Genomic DNA, 22,688 nt, shown 5'->3' with positions numbered 1-22,688 from the left:
TGAATTGAAATGATTGAATTAAATGATGATGACTGGACTAATGTTATAACTAATTCCTTCCTTTACTTCCGACTTTCTAAAACTACATAGAATATATATTTTTTCATAGATAAGCTAGACTTTATCCAAAAGTACACGTGGGAAATAAACAATAATAATATTAATTTATCTCCTCTTGTGTTTCCCAGTCTCTGCAGAAAAACACAGGGATTGTTATTAAGCCCATTGTTTGTAGAAAATGGTCTAAAGTGGTCTCTGCTAAACTGACATGGCAGCGCTGCCCACTGTATAGTGTCAGCTGCAGGTTTAATTTTATGATTAAAAAATAAATGGAACAGCATTTTATTGTCTTGACCTCGTTATTGATTACCCCACTGTGTGCACACCCTAACCCCTTCCTTACAGCCACACACCCTACACAGACCCTCATGATGAAGCTTTAGAGCTTGAACTGCAACTGCGTCCATGCTGACAACAGAAATGTGTGGCCACTGGCATTTTAACACAGGTCTTCTTGAGTTAACAACACCCATCAATAATATAATCGATAGTGTAAATGCCACTCTCTATGCTGACAATATTGTTTTATTTGCCTGAGGCTGGGCTAAAACTATTGACCACTAATAATCAAAACTCCTTAGATCAGTTTTCTAGATAGTTGTGCCAATGTGCATGTGAGCGTGATTTTATTCTCAATAAGACCACCAGATTAAATCAAATGTACAATAAACCACAATATTAAATTCTTACTTAAAAAAATAAATTTATTTTCTGATGATACTCGCATTTACTTTTACCTTTTACTTTGCCTTACCCTACTAATGTTGATCATTCCTTAATCATTTAATCAAAATTAGAGACTACTGACCAATAAGTCTCGACCATAGACTATTGTATACTTACAATCCAGCGTTTCTTGTTGCTTTTTCATTAATGCGTTTGTTGTTGTCTACTTTGTGTTTTTTCCGGTACTGAAGCCTTAATTAGTAAACAATAAGACACATAACTAATTAATTGTTAGGAAAATAAAATGGCAATTAGTTTCACCTATGTGGCCCTGCCACTCAGTCATTGCACAGCGTCAGTTGAACATTTAAGCAACATGTTTATTGGAATCCTTTCTGGTTGTAAAAAACACAACAAAACTAATAGCAAAAACAGGAACACAATTTTCCCCTCAGAGAGTATTGAAGTACATGATCCTCGTGTGTGTTGGAGCTGAGTTTGATATGAGGCTGACGTTTTTTTTTAGTCTGATTCATGTGAAGTGTGAAGCCCGCAGGCTCCAATGTTAACAGGCTAAACATTAACCCTGTGGTAGTATTACAGAGCCTCTAACAATGGCAGTATTTCTGCTGGACTGACCGATACAACCTGAGCTTCAGCTTCGGCTTCATTTGGACTTTACAGACACACGGAGCGATCAGGTCCGTGGTGTTGTGAGGGTCTTTGGTAAAAGTAAAAACACAATAGTGTTGCAACATGAAAAGCAGATGAATTATCAACAAACAAAACATGTCGTCCTCATCTCTGGCAACAAATATATACTGTATATATAAATATGTACAGTCGCTAAGTTAACAACGCGTGATTGTCTTTATGGGGTTTCACAGTGCACGTGACAAACCTCATCTTCATTGGCCCCGGGTTTGACATAGTGACTAAACAAAATGTGAAGTAAAAAAAAAACAAAAAAACAAAAAAAAAAAAAACAGCCGATGTGGCGTGAATTTCGATCACGTAGTTAATGGCCCTCACCAAAACCAACCTCCCCTCCCCCTGCTTTGTTTCTCTTACATTAAATAGAATAGAGCAAGGCACTCTGGGTAAAATAAGAAGGCAGGCGACTGGAAAATTACCTGCCATTAATCTGTGCAAACAATTGACTTTTCAGCCCTGCTGATTGGGAACACGGCAAAATTAAGTCGTATTTCAGCCCAACTGACAGGAGGTGCAGAGGTGAAGAAATGGACGTTTTAGTCTTCGTGTACCTTTTTTTCCCTCGATTTTGAAAAGTGTAACAGCAGCCTACCACCTTCTGAATGTCTTTCCTTCACTTCCTCTCTACTTTGCTACTCAGTCAGACTAGTTCTTGGGCTAGTAAAACAAAAAAAAAAAAAGAAACCCTATGCAAAAGGGGTAGAAAAAAACTCACATTCACATTTTTGTCACATTTTAACAAACTCATCCAAACGCAAAGAGCAGCATTACTTTGAGCCAGCTCTTGAGAATATAAGAAACCACAGAGCAGGTGAAGAATGAGAACAAAGACACAAAATCAAATGTAATGGGCGAGTCATTGTGCATCTCTCAACAGCTGTACAAATATCCCGGACATTTGTGTTTTATTAAAAAAAAGTCATTCATTTCAGCACACCATGGAAGGGTGAACACAAACCAAACATGAAAAGGTGAAAGTAAATCATAAATTAAAATAAAAATTGATCACAAAAAAGTAAGGATAGACCCATATATGGGGTTGTTTATATCAGCAGTCAAAAGTTGTGGTGTTGATGTAGGAAGGGAATTTCTTTGCTTTAAATCAGCAAAATTAAACTTTTTTTGTTGAAATAAATGTGATTATTGCTTCACATTATGCTGGTGACTGAAAGAAATCCTTTTATTTCAGAAAATCGCAAGTCAAGTCCCTTGCCTTCTAATGTTAGCCTAACAATAAGATATGTGTACCAGCAAGTCACTTAGTTATTTTCCTACTTCATTCATTGGTACTTTTCTCAGTTAAGTATCACTTGTGTCTTAATATGCAGTGAGCATAAAACAGAAATGACCGAAGTGCTAAAAGCTAGAAAAGCAATTTTGAAACATTTGCTTTTGTTCCAAAGAAATAATCAAAAAAATTCAAAAATAGGGTATACTAGTGTGAACTCGACCTGTATTAAACTTCTGAAAGCAACTGTAACAGTGTACAATGCAAATTAGGGAAATCAAATATTTTGCCACTAACAAAAAATATTAGCTTTACCAACTAAGAGCCCCTAGGAATTGCACTCAATTGTATGCAAGCCCATATGTGGTCTATCCTTGGTGTAATCCTTCATTTTTTGATTACTGGTGTCCATGTGGTGGTGAACAAAAAAAAAAGAACAGAATGGAACAGAACAGAGATGATAAACAAAAAAATAATATAAAAAAATGTCTAAGATGGAAAATGTCAGTTTGTGGGTGGGTGCTATGTAGGAAGAAATCAGTGCAACTTTGGTGGAAGAAAACACCACGCCAAAGTGAATCCCAGCATACCACTAGTACACCCGGTTGGTCCAAAAGATGTCCCTGTGGTACATTGCAGTGTTGCTGTAATCTCCTACCTGTTTGCTGCTGTATTTTGGCGGGTTGGCCTTGTAGCTGTAATCCGAATATTGGTCGGAGCCTGTGGAGTTGTTGTCTCCTGTTCCCACGAAGGTGTTGGTGGCAGGGAGGTCCTGAACAGCCTGATGCTTCTTGGAGGCAGATGGTGATTGAGGCTGCAGCTGGATGGAGGGTAAGGGTGAATTAGACCGGTAATGGCGGCCCAGATCAGGGCTTCCTGGTGGGTAGTTGAGAGGCAGGTGGATTCTGGGACTATCGTTAACGTCGTTGATGAGATTGAATTTAAGACTTTTCTGCAGGCTGGCCTCCTCATCCTCCTCCAGTGGTTTTGCAGGTTTAGGAGCCTTTCCCTTTTTGATTTTCTTTCCTTTGCCATTTTTGGGACCCTGCTTTGGAGCGTACAGGTCCTTACTTTCCTTCTTGCCAGCCTGATAGCCACTCTTTGTTTCCTTTTGCAGCCGGTGCCTGATGATTACAACTGCCACAATTATCGGAATGACAACTGCTGCTCCTGCCAGGCATCCGTACAAGATGTTGCTGCGCTGACCATGGGCATAGTTGGGATCCCCGGCAATGTCACGGTCAAGAGGGGTGTAGAGGCTGTGTCCAACTAGTGCTTCGATGACAGAGACATTCGACTTGGTGTCATTTACAAAAACATGGACCAAGGCGGTAGTGTGGCGTGGAGGCTTGCCTTTGTCACTGACTTTTACCACCAACCGGTGGAGTCCACTGTGTTTGCCACTGAATTCCTGTGCCAGTGTAATCTCTCCGGTGGTGGGAGAGATGTGGAACAGCCCATATGGGTTACCACCTGTAATGGTGTAGACAAGCTCAGCATTGGGCCCAGAGTCAATATCCTCAGCCTCCACAACCTCAACACGGGTGTCTGGTGGTGTGACAGGTGTCAAATACTTGTAGGAGGAATTTGAAGGTTTGGTGACATAGGGAGCATTATCATTCTCATCCAGCACATTAATGGTCACACCAACATAGGAGGATCGAGCAGGGTCACCAGCATCCACAGCCTTCAGACGGAATGTGTAGGTACTTTCTCGCTCACGATCAAAGGAGATGCTGGAAAGAATGGTTCCTGTGCCATTCTGGATAACGAACTTGCCATTGTCCGGTTCCACAAAGAGCCTCACTCTTGCATTGTCACCTTTATCTGCATCAGTGACAGTCACCACACCTACAGGGTTGAGTGGAGCCATGTTTTCAATGACAGAAAAACTATAGCCGCTTAGCATAAACTTGGGGTCATTGTCGTTGCGGTCCAGGACATTAATCACCACTGTGGCGGTGCCAGTTTTGCTTGGAACACCTTTGTCTGCTGCTGCCACGCGGAACTCATAACGTTCCGTCTCTTCTCGATCTAACTGGTTTTTCACACGAACCTCACCAGTGTTGCCATCAATCTCAAAGAGCCTTGTAGCCGAACGTTCAATGATGCTATATGCTAGCTCTGCATTGGTACCACTGTCTGCATCTGTCGCAACAACGTCCAACACCTTGTCACCGGGGTGATTGTTCTCTGCAAAGTCAACCTCAAGCAATGTAGGGGAAAAGGTAGGCGAGTTGTCATTCATGTCTGTAACCTGGACTTTCAGTGAGTTTGTGCTGGACAGGGCCGGGTTCCCTGAATCCACAGCAACAATCTCAATCCTGTAATCCTTTACACGTTCGTAATCCAGCAAGGTGGTTGTTTGCAGAAAGTACTTTCTCTTACGATCATTGGCTGACTCAATTGCAGGGCGCAGTTGAAATGGAACATCACCTGCCACTACACACGTCACCACTGCATTCTCCCCCTCATCTCGGTCAGACACCTGGACCAACGCCACCGGGGTACCAACAGGCATGTCCTCTGATATGTTTGCCACGCCATTATGGTGTGTCACCAAGCCAATGCCACGGATCTCTATGGCGGGTGCGTTGTCATTCTGGTCTCTGACATTGATGTTCACTAAGACCTTTGAACTCCTGGAGTTTGGCCCACGATCTTTGGCTACGACGAAGAACTTGAGAAAGTTCTCTTCTTCCCTGTCCACTGGGTTTTTGACAAATATGATGCCAGTGGAGCGGTCAATGCGTAGAAGCCTCTGAACAGTTTCTGATGCCTGGTGGAGGCTGTATTCAATCTCTCCATTGATTCCCATGTCAGCGTCATTGGCTCTGACCTACAGGGACAAAAACCAAAAGGAGATTTTTGACTGGAGGGAAGATTTAAAAACATAAATTAAAACAATTTCAGGCCCGGTACATTACAGTCAGAATGGTCTGTGGACACACTGTCTTGTTCCATCTAAAACTTTTTTTTTTCAATTCTCAAAGGCTTTTCCACATGCTTTATACTATCTGGGACGTACGATTCAGAAAAAGACTTCTCTGTGTCTCACATGGGGTTTTCTGATTTTGTTTCAGCTTTTCAGGTAAACAAAACTCTCCTCAATAATTAAAAAAATATATTTTAGAAATGTTAACCTATTGTGACTAAAATCTTCAAATTCCTTTTCTTTTCTGATGGCGTGTGTTGATGAGACATGAAGAACCCACCATCACCTACTATAACCTGTGTTAAATGTTATCAAGTATTTAGAATCATTGAATTCCAAACCATTGCTAATGCCACTCTACAGAGTCCTTTGTGTTTTACCCAGAAGGCGGAGTTTCATCTGCTGTGTGTGAGATATAACAGAGCATCAAAGCTGCGTGCACACACCCACACAGCAACATCTAACGGGCAGTGCATGCAGTCTGATAAGGGAATGTTAATGTCCTAACCATTATGAAAAAAAAAGCTGTGGTTTCCTTCAGGCCCATTAAGAGACCATAGATGATGGACCAGTACGGGACATAATCCAGCTTTCAAACACCAAAAAACCCAAAGTAATTGGAAGTAATTAGTCAGTTAGCTGCTAGGAGCACTCAGCAAAATGTCATTTAGGATGTACTCATTACGTGGCCATTCTGTCTACAGATCTAATACTCTTTTAATTGCATTCATTTCAACGCCTCTGCTGCTCTGAAGAAATGTAGGTCGACAGCGTGTAGTTTTTAAATGAACAGTTGTTGAACAGCTGATTTAAATGTCCCAGGTGCTGCTCATTCAGCGTTCATGCAGCCTCCACCTGGGACTTGCTGTAATGTAATTAGGTTTTTTTTTCCTTTAAACATTTTAAGACCATTTACTCCCTTAAAGCAGAGCTGGGTATGAGCCAAACGTGCACTCAGCAAAATAATCTTCTGAATACTTGGAAGTCCTAAATATATATTTTTTTGCTTAGAAAACAAGACAAACATTGAGGGTTTGGAATTATTTTGAGCTATTTATAAAACAGTTTTGTTTGAGCCAAGGACACAGGGGTTAGTCATTAACTGACGTTGTGATTGCAAATACTCTGGGAAATGCAGTTTTCTGTTTGACAAGAATTATAAATGTTTAATTAATGAATGCTATATTTGTGGGATTTTAGCTGAAAAGAAATTCCAACCAAGATAAAACAATCTTTTGTCAGCCAGCTTTATGGAACCTCTGTTTTGTACTTATATTATAAAAACATTTAAAATGTATTTTGCTTAGCATCACTATAAAGTTCAATAACTGAAACAGTATTAGTAATTATAGCTGCAGTCACTTTTGTAGCATACATGCTAGTTAGACTAGCTGTTAGCCAGTCAATCCATATTGATGACCAGACTATTTCAAATCTGACATGTAATAATGTAAAAATAATCAGACCCTCAACTATTTCATCCACACTTTACATCATAAATAATAGTTTTCTTCCAATGGGCTCAGAGTCACTGATTCATGTCACAGAGGTTGAGGTTAAAGACAGCAGTAACCTGAAACTACACTACAACCTTACTGATTTCCTTTTCTGTCCTCAGGCTGTCTTCTTTTTTGTGTCTGTGTACACAACACAGAAATTGCAAATTTCGCCTTGAAATGTACAATAAGAAATGGAGATCTACAGCAGACAGGGCTACTGTCTTTTTCAGCCTGTTGTGTGAATCTAAAATTAAATCTGACTTTATCATTACATCCTGGTTCAACTTGGATTTGTTCAATTCATTTTGGAGGGATTTAATCACTATCAGTGTGTCTAATCTGTCACTTTGTTCGAATATTCTATAATCCCTAATGAGATGGTGGAGATCTGATCCATATTCTGCTATAAATGGACAGAAGCACTAAAAGAATGAGACAGAATTATTTTCTACAAACTTTTCATTCATCAGACAAAATTGTTTTGAATTGAATGTTCTGCTAATTAAAAAAAAATGTAAAACTCATTTTCTCTCACAGTATGTTTTCAAACACGTCTGCTCAAAGATAATTTCTTTTTTTGTTTCTGACTTGAGTCCAAATTTGTTCCAATTTTCTTTTGTCCCTCAGATCTGTGCCTGCACATTTCTACCACAGCAGATTAGATCAGTACTTCAATCTTACTTCTTACTTCACAAAACACAAGTCAACTTTTTGGCATCTTTTAATAAAATTAATCTATCTGAATGTAGTCTCGTAAACTCTATCTTTTAATTCAACATCCATGAAGTCATGAATATTCAAATCATCTCAACTCTGCATCTAAGGTTTTAATTTAAGTGAGCATTGGTGTCTTGTATTAAAAGGTGTCCATAAATCAAGGGACACATTGAGATATTCTAGCTTGCTTTTAGCTAACATACACACGTGCAACTTTATCCTTTGGAGTGATACTGAAGTGTAACACCCCATAGTGACGCGTTGAGGGTTTTTTCTATAGGTCAAAGTTCAAATGTGGACTGAGTTTACAAACAAATATTTGTTTTTTGGCGTCTCTGCCCGTTTGTGCACCCACACGAGACAAGTGAAAGACCAAGCAGTGAGTTCAACCAAGAAAAATCTGCTGCTGTTTTTGGTCTCAGCAGACATCCAGCAGGAACCCTGTGGACAAATGAGTTGCCGCCGCCGCTGCTGCTCAATCACGCGTACACACAGATGGTGCAGCGAGGTGAAATTGGGGCGTGGGATCAGAACATGTAGGCACATATTAACCACTAATTCAACATCACCTTTGTGCTCTAAGGTGTGGGAGGGGGAGGGGGCATGTGAGAACACTGACAACAAAGTAGAATGGGAAAGGTTACAAACATGAAAAACAAAAAACAGTTTTCTTATTTTATCTCACCTGGGATGCAGTGCTTGAATTAATTTATGTCACTGATGAGATTAGCCTTGAGGCTTATTACTTATGAATGCCCCAAATGAGGTTCTTTTTTCCTCTGTTGCAATCTCCTTCACATATTATCACTCGTTAGGCAAAGGCTACTTTGCAGGAGCACTGTGTCAAGCTGAGACAAACACAGTCCTATTAGACCTGATAGAGTTTGACTTTGATGTTCAGATTTACCGAAGTGACCTAGTTCTATCACAGGAAGCAGCAGTAGTTCGCCTGCTCCTAGTGTACAGTATGTTCCAGCAAGCAAAAAAGAAATAGTGAAAATAGTGATTTTCTCAATGAAGTTTGGTATTGAAAAAAGGTTGGTTTAATGCCTCAAATGATTGCTTTAAAAGGGCAATTTGACATTGAGACAACAGCCGGTGGTGATTTGTCCAGGGTTCAAGTCCAAATGGATTCTGTCTTCAGCTGGTTACTGTATTCTAGTTCCTGGACTAAAAAGGATATGCATAGTTTTGACCATGTGTGTGTGAACTAACTTTATAATTAGTGTTTAGGTGTAATCATGGTCCACATACTGACCTGCAGAACAGAGTGGCCCACCAGGCTGTTTTCTGGTAGTTCAGCCTCATAGTGGCTCCTCTCAAACTTTGGCGCGTTGTCGTTTTGGTCAGTAACAGTGACTCGCAGCAAAGCACTGCTCGCTCTGGCCGGCTTTCCTCCATCCACCACTCTGATATTTAAGTCGTATGAGTCCTTCCTCTCACGGTCCAGGTTGCCCTTGACCACTAGTTGTGGCAACATCTCGTCTGTGTCCACGGCCATCTGCAGGCTGAAGAGCTGGTCAGCCTCAGGCCCGGTGCTCAGTGAGTACTCAGCTACGCCGTTGCTGCCAGAGTCTTTGTCTGTGGCCGTTGGGACAGCGAAGTGGGCACCAATGTGGGTGTTCTCTGGGATGGAAAGGGTCAAGATGGGCGAAGAAAACTGTGGCGTGTTGTCGTTGATGTCCAGCACCTCGATGCGTCCTTCAATGAGCCGTGGCCCCGACCCAATGCCCTTCACCATGTCTGTGATTGATACTTCAAACTCTAGGAAACACTTTCTGCCTTCAAACAGGTTGCGGCAGTCCCGCATCATCTCACGGTCGATGGGTGTCTCTGTGGTGTAGATGTCACCTGTCTTGCCATCCACACGCAGATAGGGTGAGCCCACTTCCAGCTTGTAAAGGTGGCCTGTGTCAGGCAGGCCCTCGTCTGACGCCAAGCTGCCAATCAGTGTATTTGGCGGCTGCTCCTCTGGAACCCGATAGAGGATGTCAGTAGAAGCAGCGTTGCAGGAAATCAGCAGACAGAAGGCCAGAACTGAGAGAACCTTCAACCTGAGTGCCGCCATGTTGCTGCAGGACAGCACCGCTCTGAAAATATAAAGAGAAAATTCAATCAGGTAAGTTTGTTGTAATCTTTTTTTTACCTAGACAAATACAGGCTACTGCGAAGGATTGGTCAGATATGTAGGTGACTGGGTTTTCAGACTAGTGTTGACAGAGCGATGACTTTTTGCTGCTGTAATTCACAGAAAAATGACAAAGGAACCTCTGCACCAATGTGCTGACGAGAAGCAGGAGAGTCAACAACTACAAACTTCCGGCTGTGACACAGCCTCACAAATAAACACTGTCACAATACAGCACCTGCGCCCCAGAGGGACAATGTACAATTGCTTATTTACTGTTGTTGTCATTTGCATCATTTGTTTGACTGTTCAACAGACAAAAGAACACCAAGAAACTTTTCTACATGACTAACAATCAAAATATTGATTAAATAAAGAAGGGGTTGGGCTGTTAAATCAATGTTGGCTCCAAGAAGCTGTTGACTGTTGCTTCATTCTTTTAGGATGTTTAATAAAAGCTAATTATCTGCAGTGATCTTGAGAACAAGAGTTGGAAGATGAGGAACAGAGACACAGAGTAGGTAATGAATGAATGTGTACGCCAAAATGTTGTTAACACAACTGCCTTAAAGAGAAGTGGGAAAGAAGACACCAAAAACTGGGGAAAAGAAGAAACTGGTCTTAATGAATAATAGAACATGTTCCCCACAGCCATTCAGTTCAGTGTTCATTTCCTGCCCTTGTGTCATCCTCTTTTCCAACTTTCTCAGAAGCAATGCTAACTGTAGCAACAGGCAGGAAGTTGGAATTGGAATTTAGGTGAGTGTAAACTGAAGAACAACATTATTGTTACTGACAATAATGTTTAATTATTATTACCATGAAAAAGAAGATGATTATCTCTGGAATCAGGAACTGAAATGTTAGCTATTTTGTCAACATAATGATGACAATGATGATATCTTTCTGTACCTCCTTTTTCACTGCCAATAGTTTTGTTAGCCTGCAGTTTCAGACTCTTCAGACTCAACGTGCCACTTGACTTAGCACAGGGCCAGCCAACACCCTGAGGTAGGAGTTTAATGTTGAATTTTTTTATCTGTTTTTTAGTGAATATCCATCTTTTCCAGGTCTGCCAGACTCCCAGAAGATCTCTGACGGGGTTGGATCGATTCTTGTGCTTTTCACTGACAAACTGTCTCTACACGTGAGGCTGTTCAGTATTTACCGTACTTCCTTCTTGAAAATACCTGCATACACTAACAGTGTTTTTCTCCTCGCCTTTTTGCCCCTTCATTCTGTCAACCTTCTCCACCACAGGTCGCTACACATACGGGCTTTTTTTTTCTGAACACTCTCCTATTGACCTTGATTCAAGCCAAACCCTTGAATCTCACACACACACTTGGATCAGCATGCTGAGCAGGAAGCAAACTCTTGATGCTCCACTCCTCCTCTGACTGCAACACTAAGTTGACTGTGTATGTGAGTGAGAGTAAATTACAAATCATTCAATGAAAAAAAAAACAAGCAAACTGAACCTTGTATACTTTCCTCTACCAATTATTCTAAAGCTCCTCCCAACTTTCACAAAGCTGACATAAAGTCGATAAAGCAGTTGTAGATGATAAGCAGTACTGATCTGCTGATACAGCTGCACTTAAGTGCCAAATGTTCCAAAGGTTTTTTTGAAGGCCAAACCAATTTTTTTATTGTATTTTCTGTTAAATCTGTGTATAAGGTGCAAAGTCTTTTAAATGTCAGTGTTTCATTGGTTAAACATGCACTTTCTTTGGTGACAGCTCTTTGAAGGTGGTTCCTCTTATGATGTATTATATGAAAGGTTTACATGTTATTGTTGAAATCTAACCGCCGACAAAAATGTCCCAAATGTTAGCATGTAGCAAGCAGAAATGACAGCATGGCAACAACAACAACAACAAAAGAGACTTTAGGGCCACACGTTGCTGCTGTTGTCCAGTTGTTTATTTTAAGTGTCAGCTGCTTTGCACCCTGCTGTGACACAGACAGAACACCCCACACACAAACAAACACACTCATACAAAGACCTAATTACCCCTGCATCCCTGTAAATAAGGGTGCGTGTGTACACGCATGGGCGTAGCTCTGTCAGTTTGTGTGAATACTGTGTGAAACTGTGTGTTTACACTCTAGAAACTTTATGTGTGTGTGCCTCTTTCTTTTGTCACATTTTTCACTGAAACTGCCAAATACCCCTGGATCCTGACCTGTGACCTCTGAACCTATTTCACACGTCTCTGCTGAAACAGAGCTGGAACAATAGGGCGAGCTGGCTGACGTCCAGTCTGCACAGAAACTCAGGCCATACAGGTTGACGGAATTTCAGTCTGCAATATTTTTTAGATAAATATTTTGAAGGTTTGTGAAAAATATTAAAGGATTTAATCAAAATAACTTTGTGAAAGCAGCTAAAAGCATACAGGTCAATGTCCCCACCATGTTGAGCGTTCACGATCCGAGTAGCCGGTGCTCGAAATGGTCCTGAGTACATTCTTGAGTATGCGTGAATGGTTTAAAAACTACAGCCACTGTAGAAACAATGATCCAAATACATGCATGGGGCAGCTTCCCACAGACACTGAGCAAAGAGAGACACCAACAATCTTGTACAATTTCTATAGCTGCTTAATGGGGCTTGAACCAGTAAGGAAAATCTAAATATAGATCTTCGAACCCACAGCCACAGACTTGACCAACATAGTGTGTAGACCAGATAGCAGCCATGTTCTTAGTAAGGAGGTTTCCATTCACTTTTACTGCACGGTTCGAGTTAAGTCATTTGTAAAGTACAGCCTCGCTTTACAGAGATGCTGAACTGCTCTTTTACCCTGAGACGCAGTACTCCCAATACCAGAGACTGTGAATGTGAAACTGAAGTTCACTGCTGCTCTGCTCCACATGTTATTTGAATCAAAACATGTTTTTTTTTAAGTTCTGGGTCGTGAGAGTTTCCAAATCCAAATATAACTGGGGTTAAATCAAAGAGCAGTTAGTTCCTGTTTGTTTATGTTAATGAACACATGTCCACGGCTCTGTCCACATATATGTGTGTGTATGTCTGTCCTTTGGGACGGTTTCGGGAGAGCTGGAAATTACCCAGTTCATCCCTTTTCCCACAGTCTGGAACTTTCTCAGCAACCAACAAACCAGCAACCCTGTGCTCTATGTGTGTGTGTGTGTTTGAACATCTGTCTACATGCTACATCCACATCCTACTCCCTCACAGAAATACATGCAAAGACCTGAGCTGCAGAGTCTTTGCTAATGATACAGTATTTCAAACAGTGACCGTGCCTATACAACACAGTGGTATTACTGTAAAATGTATTTATTTGTGGTCACACAGTGGTGCTCCTGCCTTACAGAAAAAGGTCCCAGTTTGATCTCGGGTGTGTTTTCTGTTCACCCTTTGTGTGTGTACTTAGCCTTTGTACCACAGTATAGAAAACTGGTGAACTATTGGTGGGTTTTCACCCCTGACTTAAATAAACTTTGCCTGTATCTGGCCACATTACCTGCCCCTGTTGTTACTCTTTATCATTATTTCTATTCGTACAACCTACTACCTGTATAAACCTGCACCAAATGTTCAAGTCATCTGTTATCTTCAGATGTGATGTTGAGGACACAGATTACCGCTGATGCAGACCTCCAACACGTCTGGACGCAGGCTCGTTTGAATGATAATGACGCAGTGTGGACTTCTCCATGTGTTACATGACAAAGACTGAGCAGTGGGTGGTGGCACTTTTCCAGAGTCCTCAAAGACCCGGTGAGGCCTTTAAGGCCAGTGACCATTCTTTTTTTTTATTATGGTGCAGGCAGCGACTGTTTGAGTCGTTGACTCACAGACCTAATATGGAGGGGGGAGTGGGGGGGGGGGGGGGGGGGGGGGGGGGGGGGGGGGGGGGTGTCACCCGGGTCTTGGGGTGTCACCCGGGTCTTGGATGGTACACGACAAAGCAGCTAAATGTTCCCTTTACCACCCGCAGTGTGTGTTCACTATTCACATTTAGTGCCTCTGTGTGTGTGTCAACATGTTAATGTGTAAACTACATCACATTACAGGAGCCATCTGCTCAGTTACACTCACTGACACAATATGCAGCTGTAAGAACACTATACAGACCCAGGCATGGGCAGGACATAAAAAACAAAAAACAAATTGTACATGGTTTGTCTTGAATATTGGGGTGTAGAGTTTGAGAAGTAACAAAAGAAAACTAATGAACTAATTCATTATTTCACAACTGGTGCGATTGTTAATGTAGTATGATTACTGAATTACTACATGACTGAGGCAGTCCGCTCCCATATTTGGCAGAGATGCCATCCAATTTCTCAGTTTGTTAAACAAACGGCTCAAAGTTCATTGTTGTTTACAATGAACAAATTTGCCAAAATCCAGCAACAGTGATACGTTGCAAATGTCAGTGGAGGGTGAGCAAAAGAAAAACAAAGGAAAACTGAATTGAATAATTGACTCAGAAGATTTCCAGTGTAAAAACCTTTAGTATTATTAATACAGCCCATCAGTACGTGAAGCTCTTACAGTTTAAATGGATCCCTGCCACAGTTTATATAACCTTAATAAATCTATAAGATATCAACTAAGAGTTGCAGCTTCACATGAACACACTAATATAAACAGTAGTTGTGCACATCATTATTATGCATCAGCTTTGACGACATACAATACAAAACGTTGAAGAATACATTTAAAAATATAATAATATTTATATATTCTTCTTCTTTCCAGAAGAGTGAATTAACCAAACTATAAGTGCCTGACCTTTTTGATGTTCCCACTGAGCCGATGTGAGTTTACAGATGTCAGGGCTGAAACTGTGCTGAGCCACAACCACAACAAACCATCCAATAAAGTCAAGTTTCCCAAAAATAACACCCATTTCTTCAGTCCCGCCCCCCAAACTTCATGAGGAGGTGTTTTATTGGATGCTGGTGGAGACTGACCACACCCACCAGTGCAAACATGTTCCCATGGAATTCCGAGTGAAATGTACTTAGTTTTTCCTTAGTTTTTAAAGAAAAAAAAAAGGTACATAGAATGGTTTCCCTTGTGCCTTTTCAGGAGTGATTTTCCTTCTGGACTAGTTGAAAAAAAAATTAAAATACAGTTACAAATAAAAACAGGTCAGTCTGTCAAAACACTTACTATATGTTGACGGATCGCAAAATCCTGGCAGCAGGAACCAGTTGTGTGGGTTTCTGTTGGGCCATACAGGTGTGTGTTTATCATCGGGAAACACACATAATTTACTGAAATAACCTGAATAACAAGGGCTTTGTGCCTTCACACATAAATACACACACACACTAACAATCAAAAGATGCTTTGATGTCTGTTTTTAGAACCCAGATGGACGTGCATGGCTGAAGTGAGTCGGACAGTCCAGACAGACATACGTGTGTGTGTGTGTGTGTGTGTGTGTGGTCCCCTTGGCCTGCAGCACAAAGGGGGATTACTCTATTCACTACTCTTGTTGGATCCAGCTTAACAAACACACACTATTCAAATGCAACACCCAACTGTCTGACGCCACCTGTGTGTGCACGCGCCTGTCTGCGTGTATTTGCATTTGTTGTCATCTGGGCTTTAATTTCTTATAACATCACTCAAAAGATAAGGTAAGGTTAAAACACCTCCTGTCTGTCACATGACAGTCTATACATTTCTTAATTAGCCCCATCCTCTTATGTCCCCATCCCCAGAACATTGTCATGGTAACAATAGTCTTACTTTTTGTTTTTCTATATCATAAATACAAAACCCAAATTTAAAATGTAATAACTCATAGTATATGTCCATTCATTACTCAAAGTCTCTTTATAACTTAAAAATAACATTGAAAAAAACATGTTTGTTTTTTTTTTAATTTAGCTACATTTAGTTAATTTGCAATTAAACAGCACCTTGCTATTTAAAAGAAGAAAAAAGTCTAAGTCTAAGATCTAACCAATCTACAGACTAAATTATGAGACACCATTCCTAGTTTATGGTCAAACTAGTCAACTGATTAAAACGACCACACTAAGCAATTCCTCCCAAAGTATCTATTACCTTTTGTCAATAGTCAATTTATAAAAATTAGATTTTAAGTGTGTTTTATTGGGTGTTGGGCCCTGACATGACAGCTTAGGTTTGAAATGTTTTTCTACCTGAACACACCCTAATGGTGCCCACACCTTGTGTAAAGGTATGGCTGTGTCATTTCATATAATGACCACTTCACTGTCACACAGGAAACCTAAGATGAACTCATGCTGACTCACATGGTCCACTGGTTTCTAGACTGGTTTCATTCAGCTGAGACTGTGGCGTCTTTAGCTGCTGCTGTTGCTTAGAGGCACCGGGACAGGAAATCCGACTGGTTCAGGGATCAAACATGTGACCTTCTGGTGACACACACACACGCTGATCCTCTGGCAGCAGCAGCAATGGCAACAGGGGATCATGGGAATGGATGGCAGACGAACAGCAGGCTGCATGAAGTGCAGAAAATCAGGCTGCTGTGTTTCAAATACACAACTGCATATTTTTTCCACATGTTGAACTGAGGCTGAATCTTCTGAACAGCAGCAAAACATAGTGCTGCTGTGTAGAAATCCTTTATTCAGTTTCCTCTTATGGAGTTTGGCAAAAAATTGATGAAAACTTCCAGAAAAAAAAAAAAAAAAAAACATTAAGAACTCTAACAAAGTACTGCCGGAAGTACTGTCTCTTTAAGACATCCACTCACAACAGCCACACACTCCAAAGACCAAGTCTTTATGATCATGCTTTGGAGAGTGAGCAGTTTACCAATGGCAATCATTTCCTGTGGTCAGTCTGCCTGACAGCCACACAACACACTAACACATTCATGAGCTGTGTAAGACCTGCGTCATTGTGATTATTAGATGATTTCATTAAACAAATAAGGTCTGTTTGCTCACATTCACTCACAAGTGCAATGACATAAGACTGTTAGTCTAACTTGAACGATGGATGGATGCTGAAGCCAGGTTTTAATCAGGAATTAGTAGAGGCATCAACGCTAAGTCACCGTAAATGATGTGGGGTCTCATTTTTTAAAATAAAGTATTTCATGTTTGGCGTTTTACCAGCCTGTTTTCAACTGCACTGCTATTGTAGTTTACTGGAAAACTGTAGTGTTCAAGAAGCAAAGACCTGCAATAAATCGCTTCCATTCAATATATGAGGCTTGTCTGTGCTAACTGCTAATTATTGTTAAATTGCTAGGGCACCTGGGTGACTCGAGTGAGCAGTGTATTCATATATAAACACATAAACCTGAGCAACTCCTGCTCCTTTATTTGGTAATTGTGACTTGACTTTTATATTGATGACATACAGTGTTATACTGTCTGCTCTCTATATATGGTATCTATATCTATATATATATATATATATATGGGAGACATTAACAACAACAAGTGGTATTTGTGTATATGAGCGCTCACAATTTGTAAACTCAGAATGTAAGCTGCAACTAAATTTCTGTGAAATACCCTAAACATATTTGTAAACCGCGGCTGCCGTCGTTGCTGTTTCTTAGTTCTGCTCCTGCATCATCAGCCGTCGTTATGTTTTCATACAGAGGTGTGAAAGTGAGCGAGCGGCGACTTTCAAAAGCATCAAACTGATTTTTAGCCCAGCAGACAAAGGGGGAAAAAAAAAGAAATCAATAGCGCAATAAAACTGCGGCTCAATAAAAGAGCTTTTAGTCCCATTTACAGCAGGAAACAAGGACATGGGTCCATCTGTTCGACAGACAGGAAACATGAAACTGCAACCATCACCGCTGCCATCGCAATTTTAATCAATGCTGTCAAATATGATGACAGCAACGGCAGGTACATGACATCAGGAATAAAAAGAGACAAAAGCTTTTCTTTGTCCGACCCATTAACTGTTACTGTTTTTCAAAAATTCCTGAGTTAAATGTCTTTGTTTTCCCCCTGCTGGATCAATGTTTTAACATCATTGGATTTGTGTCTCCTGATATCCTCCTGAGGGAAAAGGAGGTGTGAAAACTGACTCAAAATGTGTTACAATCCTGAAAAAATGAGCCACCTCTACTTTACCCTTAAACATTAAAGTTGAGCCCCTCTCTATATCTAGTTGATTTTTTTTTTTCATTTTACAAAAAAACTATCAAGTGTGATTATGTCATCAGTTAAAATGTAAAAATCTATTTTTTTAACCACAAATCAGGCAAATGCTTCACTTTCTGTTTGACTAAACTAAAGCTCAACAACTGTTTTCCTAAATAAAAGCCCAAATTCAGTTTCTGCACATTCAACCTCAGAGTTCTAAAAATAAAAGTCAAAAGGGCACGACCTTAAAAGTCATTAAAGAGTCTTTTTAATATTATTTTAATTTATTGTGTTCTTATTGTGTTGCCACAAATAAAACTTGCAGTGAAAGCCTCTGACCAGGCGTCTGGTCTTCTTTTCTCTGTAGAGCGGCGATGTGAACGTACGTGCACTCGCCTCCATTTCACACATCTAAACCCACTTCCAGCCCCATGGCTCCAGTTTTAATGACGGACATTAACACTACGCGGCTCCCCTCAGATCCCCTCTGATTTTTATGCCCACATGTGCAGAACGGACAGGACACTCTGCAGCCTCCATCCTCACTTCCTCCTTCTCTTTATCTTCCCCTTCCACTTTCCCTCAGAGCCACATATGAGTGGTTCAAATTTGAACAGATGAGAGATGATTCCCAAAGCTCGCCATCAAACCTCAGGCTTTGGCCCTCAGCACCACGGCTGCGATAGCTCGGGTGACAAGTCACGCCAAAAAAAATAAAAAAAAAAACGTCTACAAACCTCAGTGAGAGTATCTGCTGCAGCTCAAAGAAATGGAAAGAAAACCTCCGCTTTGACCTGAAAACCGCTAAAGAACCCTAGGACGCTGTAATGAGACATTTTCACTGATGGTTAAATGTCTGTTTAAAACTGAGGGGACTGTGCCTTAAAAAAGAACATGGACCTGTAGTTTAAACCGTATCAATCATAAAACATACAATTGCTAACGATACAGCAGCTTAGAGGACACCTTACTGGGAATGTGGTGTTTATAATGGCGGTGACGTAGACATCGACATTGTATGGAGGGTAAGGGAAGAGGTCAGAGGTGCAGTATGTGAACAGAACATTCACACAGCTCCACGGCTGCACGTGAGCGGTGTCTACTACCACAGTCTCACTGCTGTGTCAGGCAGAGGCGGATGCAGTTTGAATGTAAATACCTCCTTCCCCTCCCTATCTCACTCTCCTTTTCCCTCCCTCCCTTCCTCTCTCCCTCCCTCCCTCTTTCTGTATCTCTCTCTCTCTCTACCATGCAGAGCAGGTCCGGCACCCTCGCTGCTTTCGCTCCCTCCTCCTCCTTCTCCGCCGCAGCACAAGGAAAGAATAGAAGGACTGGAGCAACCGGCACGACCAGATTCTCTTCTGGTGACACAGCGACCATCGCCTGCAGCACTGACGACTCACCAACGTCAACACTCCGCTGTCCCCCTAGTTTACACCGAAACTCTCTTTTTTCCAGTATTTATTGCTCACATTAGCAACACAATCGGCACAAAAGGGATTCTGTCCTTATAAAACAGATGAAAGGAGGTGCAGATGAAGAGATCTGAATCTACAGGTGCTCACTGTCTTAGGATTCACCTTCACACAAGTTCATATCCCAAAAGAAACCCCCCAAATCCTAGGATATCATATTGGATTAACGCATGTGACATCCGATGTGACTCTTGGGACACATATTTCATACTGCACACACATCCTGTACGGAGTACAGAATATGCACATTTGTGTGATGTTTAAACTAAAGCACTGCTGCTTTAATTTTAGACTGGAGTAAACGAGACTCCGCCACAGTACATCTAACTCCACAGAACACGACGAGGAGCCCAAAATGTGAATCGACAGGTGTCCAGGGAGGCTCAGACGTAAAGAGTGTGAAGGGTTTTGCATATCTGTGACTGTTTTAGAAGCATCATTATGTGGAGTCTTATATTGTTGGATTTTCAAAGCCCAAAGAGCCCCTTAAGGCAGATTAGCTCTGATATATAAAGTGAAGAAGAGGAGGAGCAGAAGCAGGAGAAAGGAGACAAGGCATTTTCCCCAATAACAATGACGAGCTATTTTAGGGCCCGAGTGTCGACTGGATTCTCTTCAGGAAAAACAAATGCTATCTGAAGAACTGAAAGGGTTCCAGAACTGAATAAAACATGGACTGCATGCAACAGCTGTCGTAAAAATGCATTTTCAATCTGCATTGGTCACAAAGCTAAAGGACCAAAGAGTGAGTCCATTTGGATCACACTTTTTACAATCTTTGACACAATATTTTACCAGATCAAGCCTTCAAGCGAGTAGTCAGAGTTTGAATTTATGCTACGGCATTTCCCGGTCGATGCTTGAAATATCGTAACTCAAACACAGACTATTATGCAAGTCGTCGGGTTTACGTCCAAACCTTGAATAAAGCCAAATTTGAGAGCTTGCAGCCACGCAACACTGAAGTAACCGAAGAAAACTTTGTACGTTGTTCGTAAAGGTGTGACAGGTAAAATATTTCGCAATCACTACAGATATGTAAGTATAAGCAATGCTATACTTACGGAATAAAATGGTTGATACCTCACTGAGAGAGATTCTAGACCCTTACTGGAACTTTGCCCAAGATGCTCGAAAATGAGTTCTGTCCTTTTCAACGCCAAAACAGACGTCCATGTGTACTCACAGCGCTGCCTAGCGGCGGCAATTACGCGTTTTTCTAGCTTGACGTTACCTCTTCTCCTAACCGGTTCAAGCATACGTGTTCCACAGAAAGCAATTGAAATCTATGTGATTTCTCTTCCCACTGCCATTTCCACCACCTCCTCCACGGACTCCATAGGAGTCCCTGCAGAACTCTTATGGAGGCATAATGAAACACCAACTGTGGTGATGATGAGGAGGATGATGATGATGATGATGATGATGATGTGCTCATAGGGGGAACCGTGCGCGCATCTTCTCTGCTCTGCACAGAAATGCATCAGCAGCACCACCGGGGAGAGGTTGGGGTTAGAGCGGCAGGGGGTTGACCCACAGGAAGCTGTGGTTTTATTACTGACAGACATGGAAGGTAACGTTGAGGACGGAGAGGGATCGATGCCGATCAATAGGCAGTATAGAGCCATAATCGGTAGAACGGCCATCAGAGGAGATTAGAGCCTGGAAATGAACATTCAGAGCCTTTAAAATATTTTTTTATTATCGACCAACAAGTGTTTGTAATAAAACCAACTTGTAGTGAATCTTTCACATCGAGAGTGCGCTTTAAATTAAAGCCATAAAATATAAATTAAAGTAGATACATTGTTGTTTTCTTCTCTCCAGTTCTCGTGCGTAAAAGCGGAGCGCGCAAATAACACATGGTGAGGATTTTCAGTGCAGACGACTAATAAAAATCCATGTAGGAATCAGAAAAGGCGATGTTGTGTAAAAAGCTTTAATGGATGATAAACTATGATAAAGTCCTACCTGGACGGGGTGAAAGCCGTCAGTTTCACCAGTTTTGAGCGCTCCAGCCCGGTTACAGGGCTTCGCTCCACCTCGGTGTTGAGACGGATCAGCTCCAGACCTCTGATGTTCGAGCCAAATAAAATATAAGATTTAACAATCCAAGAAAAAAAGAACAATCCGGTCCGTGGTAGGGGTTTTGGTAATTCCTCAAATTATCCCCAGTCCACTTTTTTCCTCTTTTTTTTCTCTGTCGTGATCAGCGTTACGCTGCGCCGGTGCCGCCTCACTCTGCCGTTCTCTCTTGGGTAAAACTGCGGAGCTGCAACCGGGGGAAGACCTGTACTGTTCGTTCCGTACTGTGACAGTGGGGGAGGAAGAGATGTCACCCACCCACTCACCCACTCTCTGCTGCTGAGTTACCACAGACTGGGGGCAGTGTGAAGCAGCGGCGGGGAAAGCAGCAGCCCCCGGCACGCTCCGGGAGGTAGTGCAGGATGGAGGCGTTGGAGGTGGTGGATGTGTCAGCGGTCAAAGGAGTGGAGAAAAGGTGGAGAAAGGTGGAAAACAGTGCGGGAAATTTGAAGACACACGGGTAAGCGTTTTTAAAAAGTCCTTCCAAGTGTGACCAAAAACACCAGCTACGCTGCAAAAAAAAGCTCCGGTGATAGTTTCCAGGCGCGACGCTCGGCGTTCGCTCTGCGCTGCCGCTTCTAACTCTGCCTGACTGCGCGTGTGAGTGCGTGTGTGTCCGCGGTGCTCTGCTCTGCTGCCTCTGCCCAGAGTGTGTGTGAGAGATGAGGGAAGAGGAGAGAATCCAAAGCACGCAGCTCTCTCTCTCTCTCTCTTTCTCTCTCTCCCTCACCCTCCTCCTCTTTTCTCTCTCTCTCTCTCACTGCCTCTGCAACTCTCCTCTGGTTCGGTCTCTCCTCTTCTGTCTTCCTTCTCTCTCCTCTACTCCTCTCTTTCTTTCGGATTTCAACCCTTGCAGTTTTCGCTCACACCTTCCTCTTCCTCACTTTACCAAACTCTGACTCCCACTCTCCCCAAACATCCACCCGTCCATCCTCACTAACATTGCTGCTAATTTCCATCCATACATGTTAGCTGATAAGATGTGTTGTGTCAGCTCTCACAGATACATTTGCTGCAGCAGCAGACATTTATACAACTCACAGCGAGGACGGATGTAAATAGTCAAATGAAGGATGGG

General features: G+C 41.8%; 1 protein-coding gene across 3 annotated transcripts in view; it reads right to left on the bottom strand.

The window, feature by feature from the left end:
* LOC103391084 (protocadherin-1) overlaps positions 1-22,268 on the bottom strand; it is a 120,081-nt gene extending 97,813 nt beyond the window's left edge. For 2 of the 3 annotated variants that reach the window (XM_025062948.1, XM_017039298.2), the window contains exons 1-3: positions 14,722-15,089; positions 9,078-9,909; positions 3,327-5,507 (exon numbers count right to left, since the gene is read on the bottom strand). In XM_025062948.1, coding sequence (XP_024918716.1) covers positions 3,327-5,507; positions 9,078-9,887 — 2,991 coding nt within the window. In that variant the 5' untranslated portion in view covers positions 9,888-9,909; positions 14,722-15,089. Of the gene's footprint in view, positions 1-3,326; positions 5,508-9,077; positions 9,910-14,721; positions 15,090-21,496 lie in introns of those variants that run through there. The other variant, XM_017039299.2, reaches the window with a different exon arrangement.
* Between the last annotated feature and the right edge of the window lie 420 nt (positions 22,269-22,688).

This window comes from Cynoglossus semilaevis, chromosome 15 (genome assembly GCF_000523025.1).
Source record: "Cynoglossus semilaevis isolate Cse_v1.0 chromosome 15, Cse_v1.0, whole genome shotgun sequence".
NCBI classification, from domain to species: Eukaryota; Metazoa; Chordata; class Actinopteri; order Pleuronectiformes; family Cynoglossidae; genus Cynoglossus; species Cynoglossus semilaevis.
The sequence above is the reverse complement of the archived record's forward strand: the minus strand, read 5'-3'. Positions and strand labels throughout refer to the sequence as shown.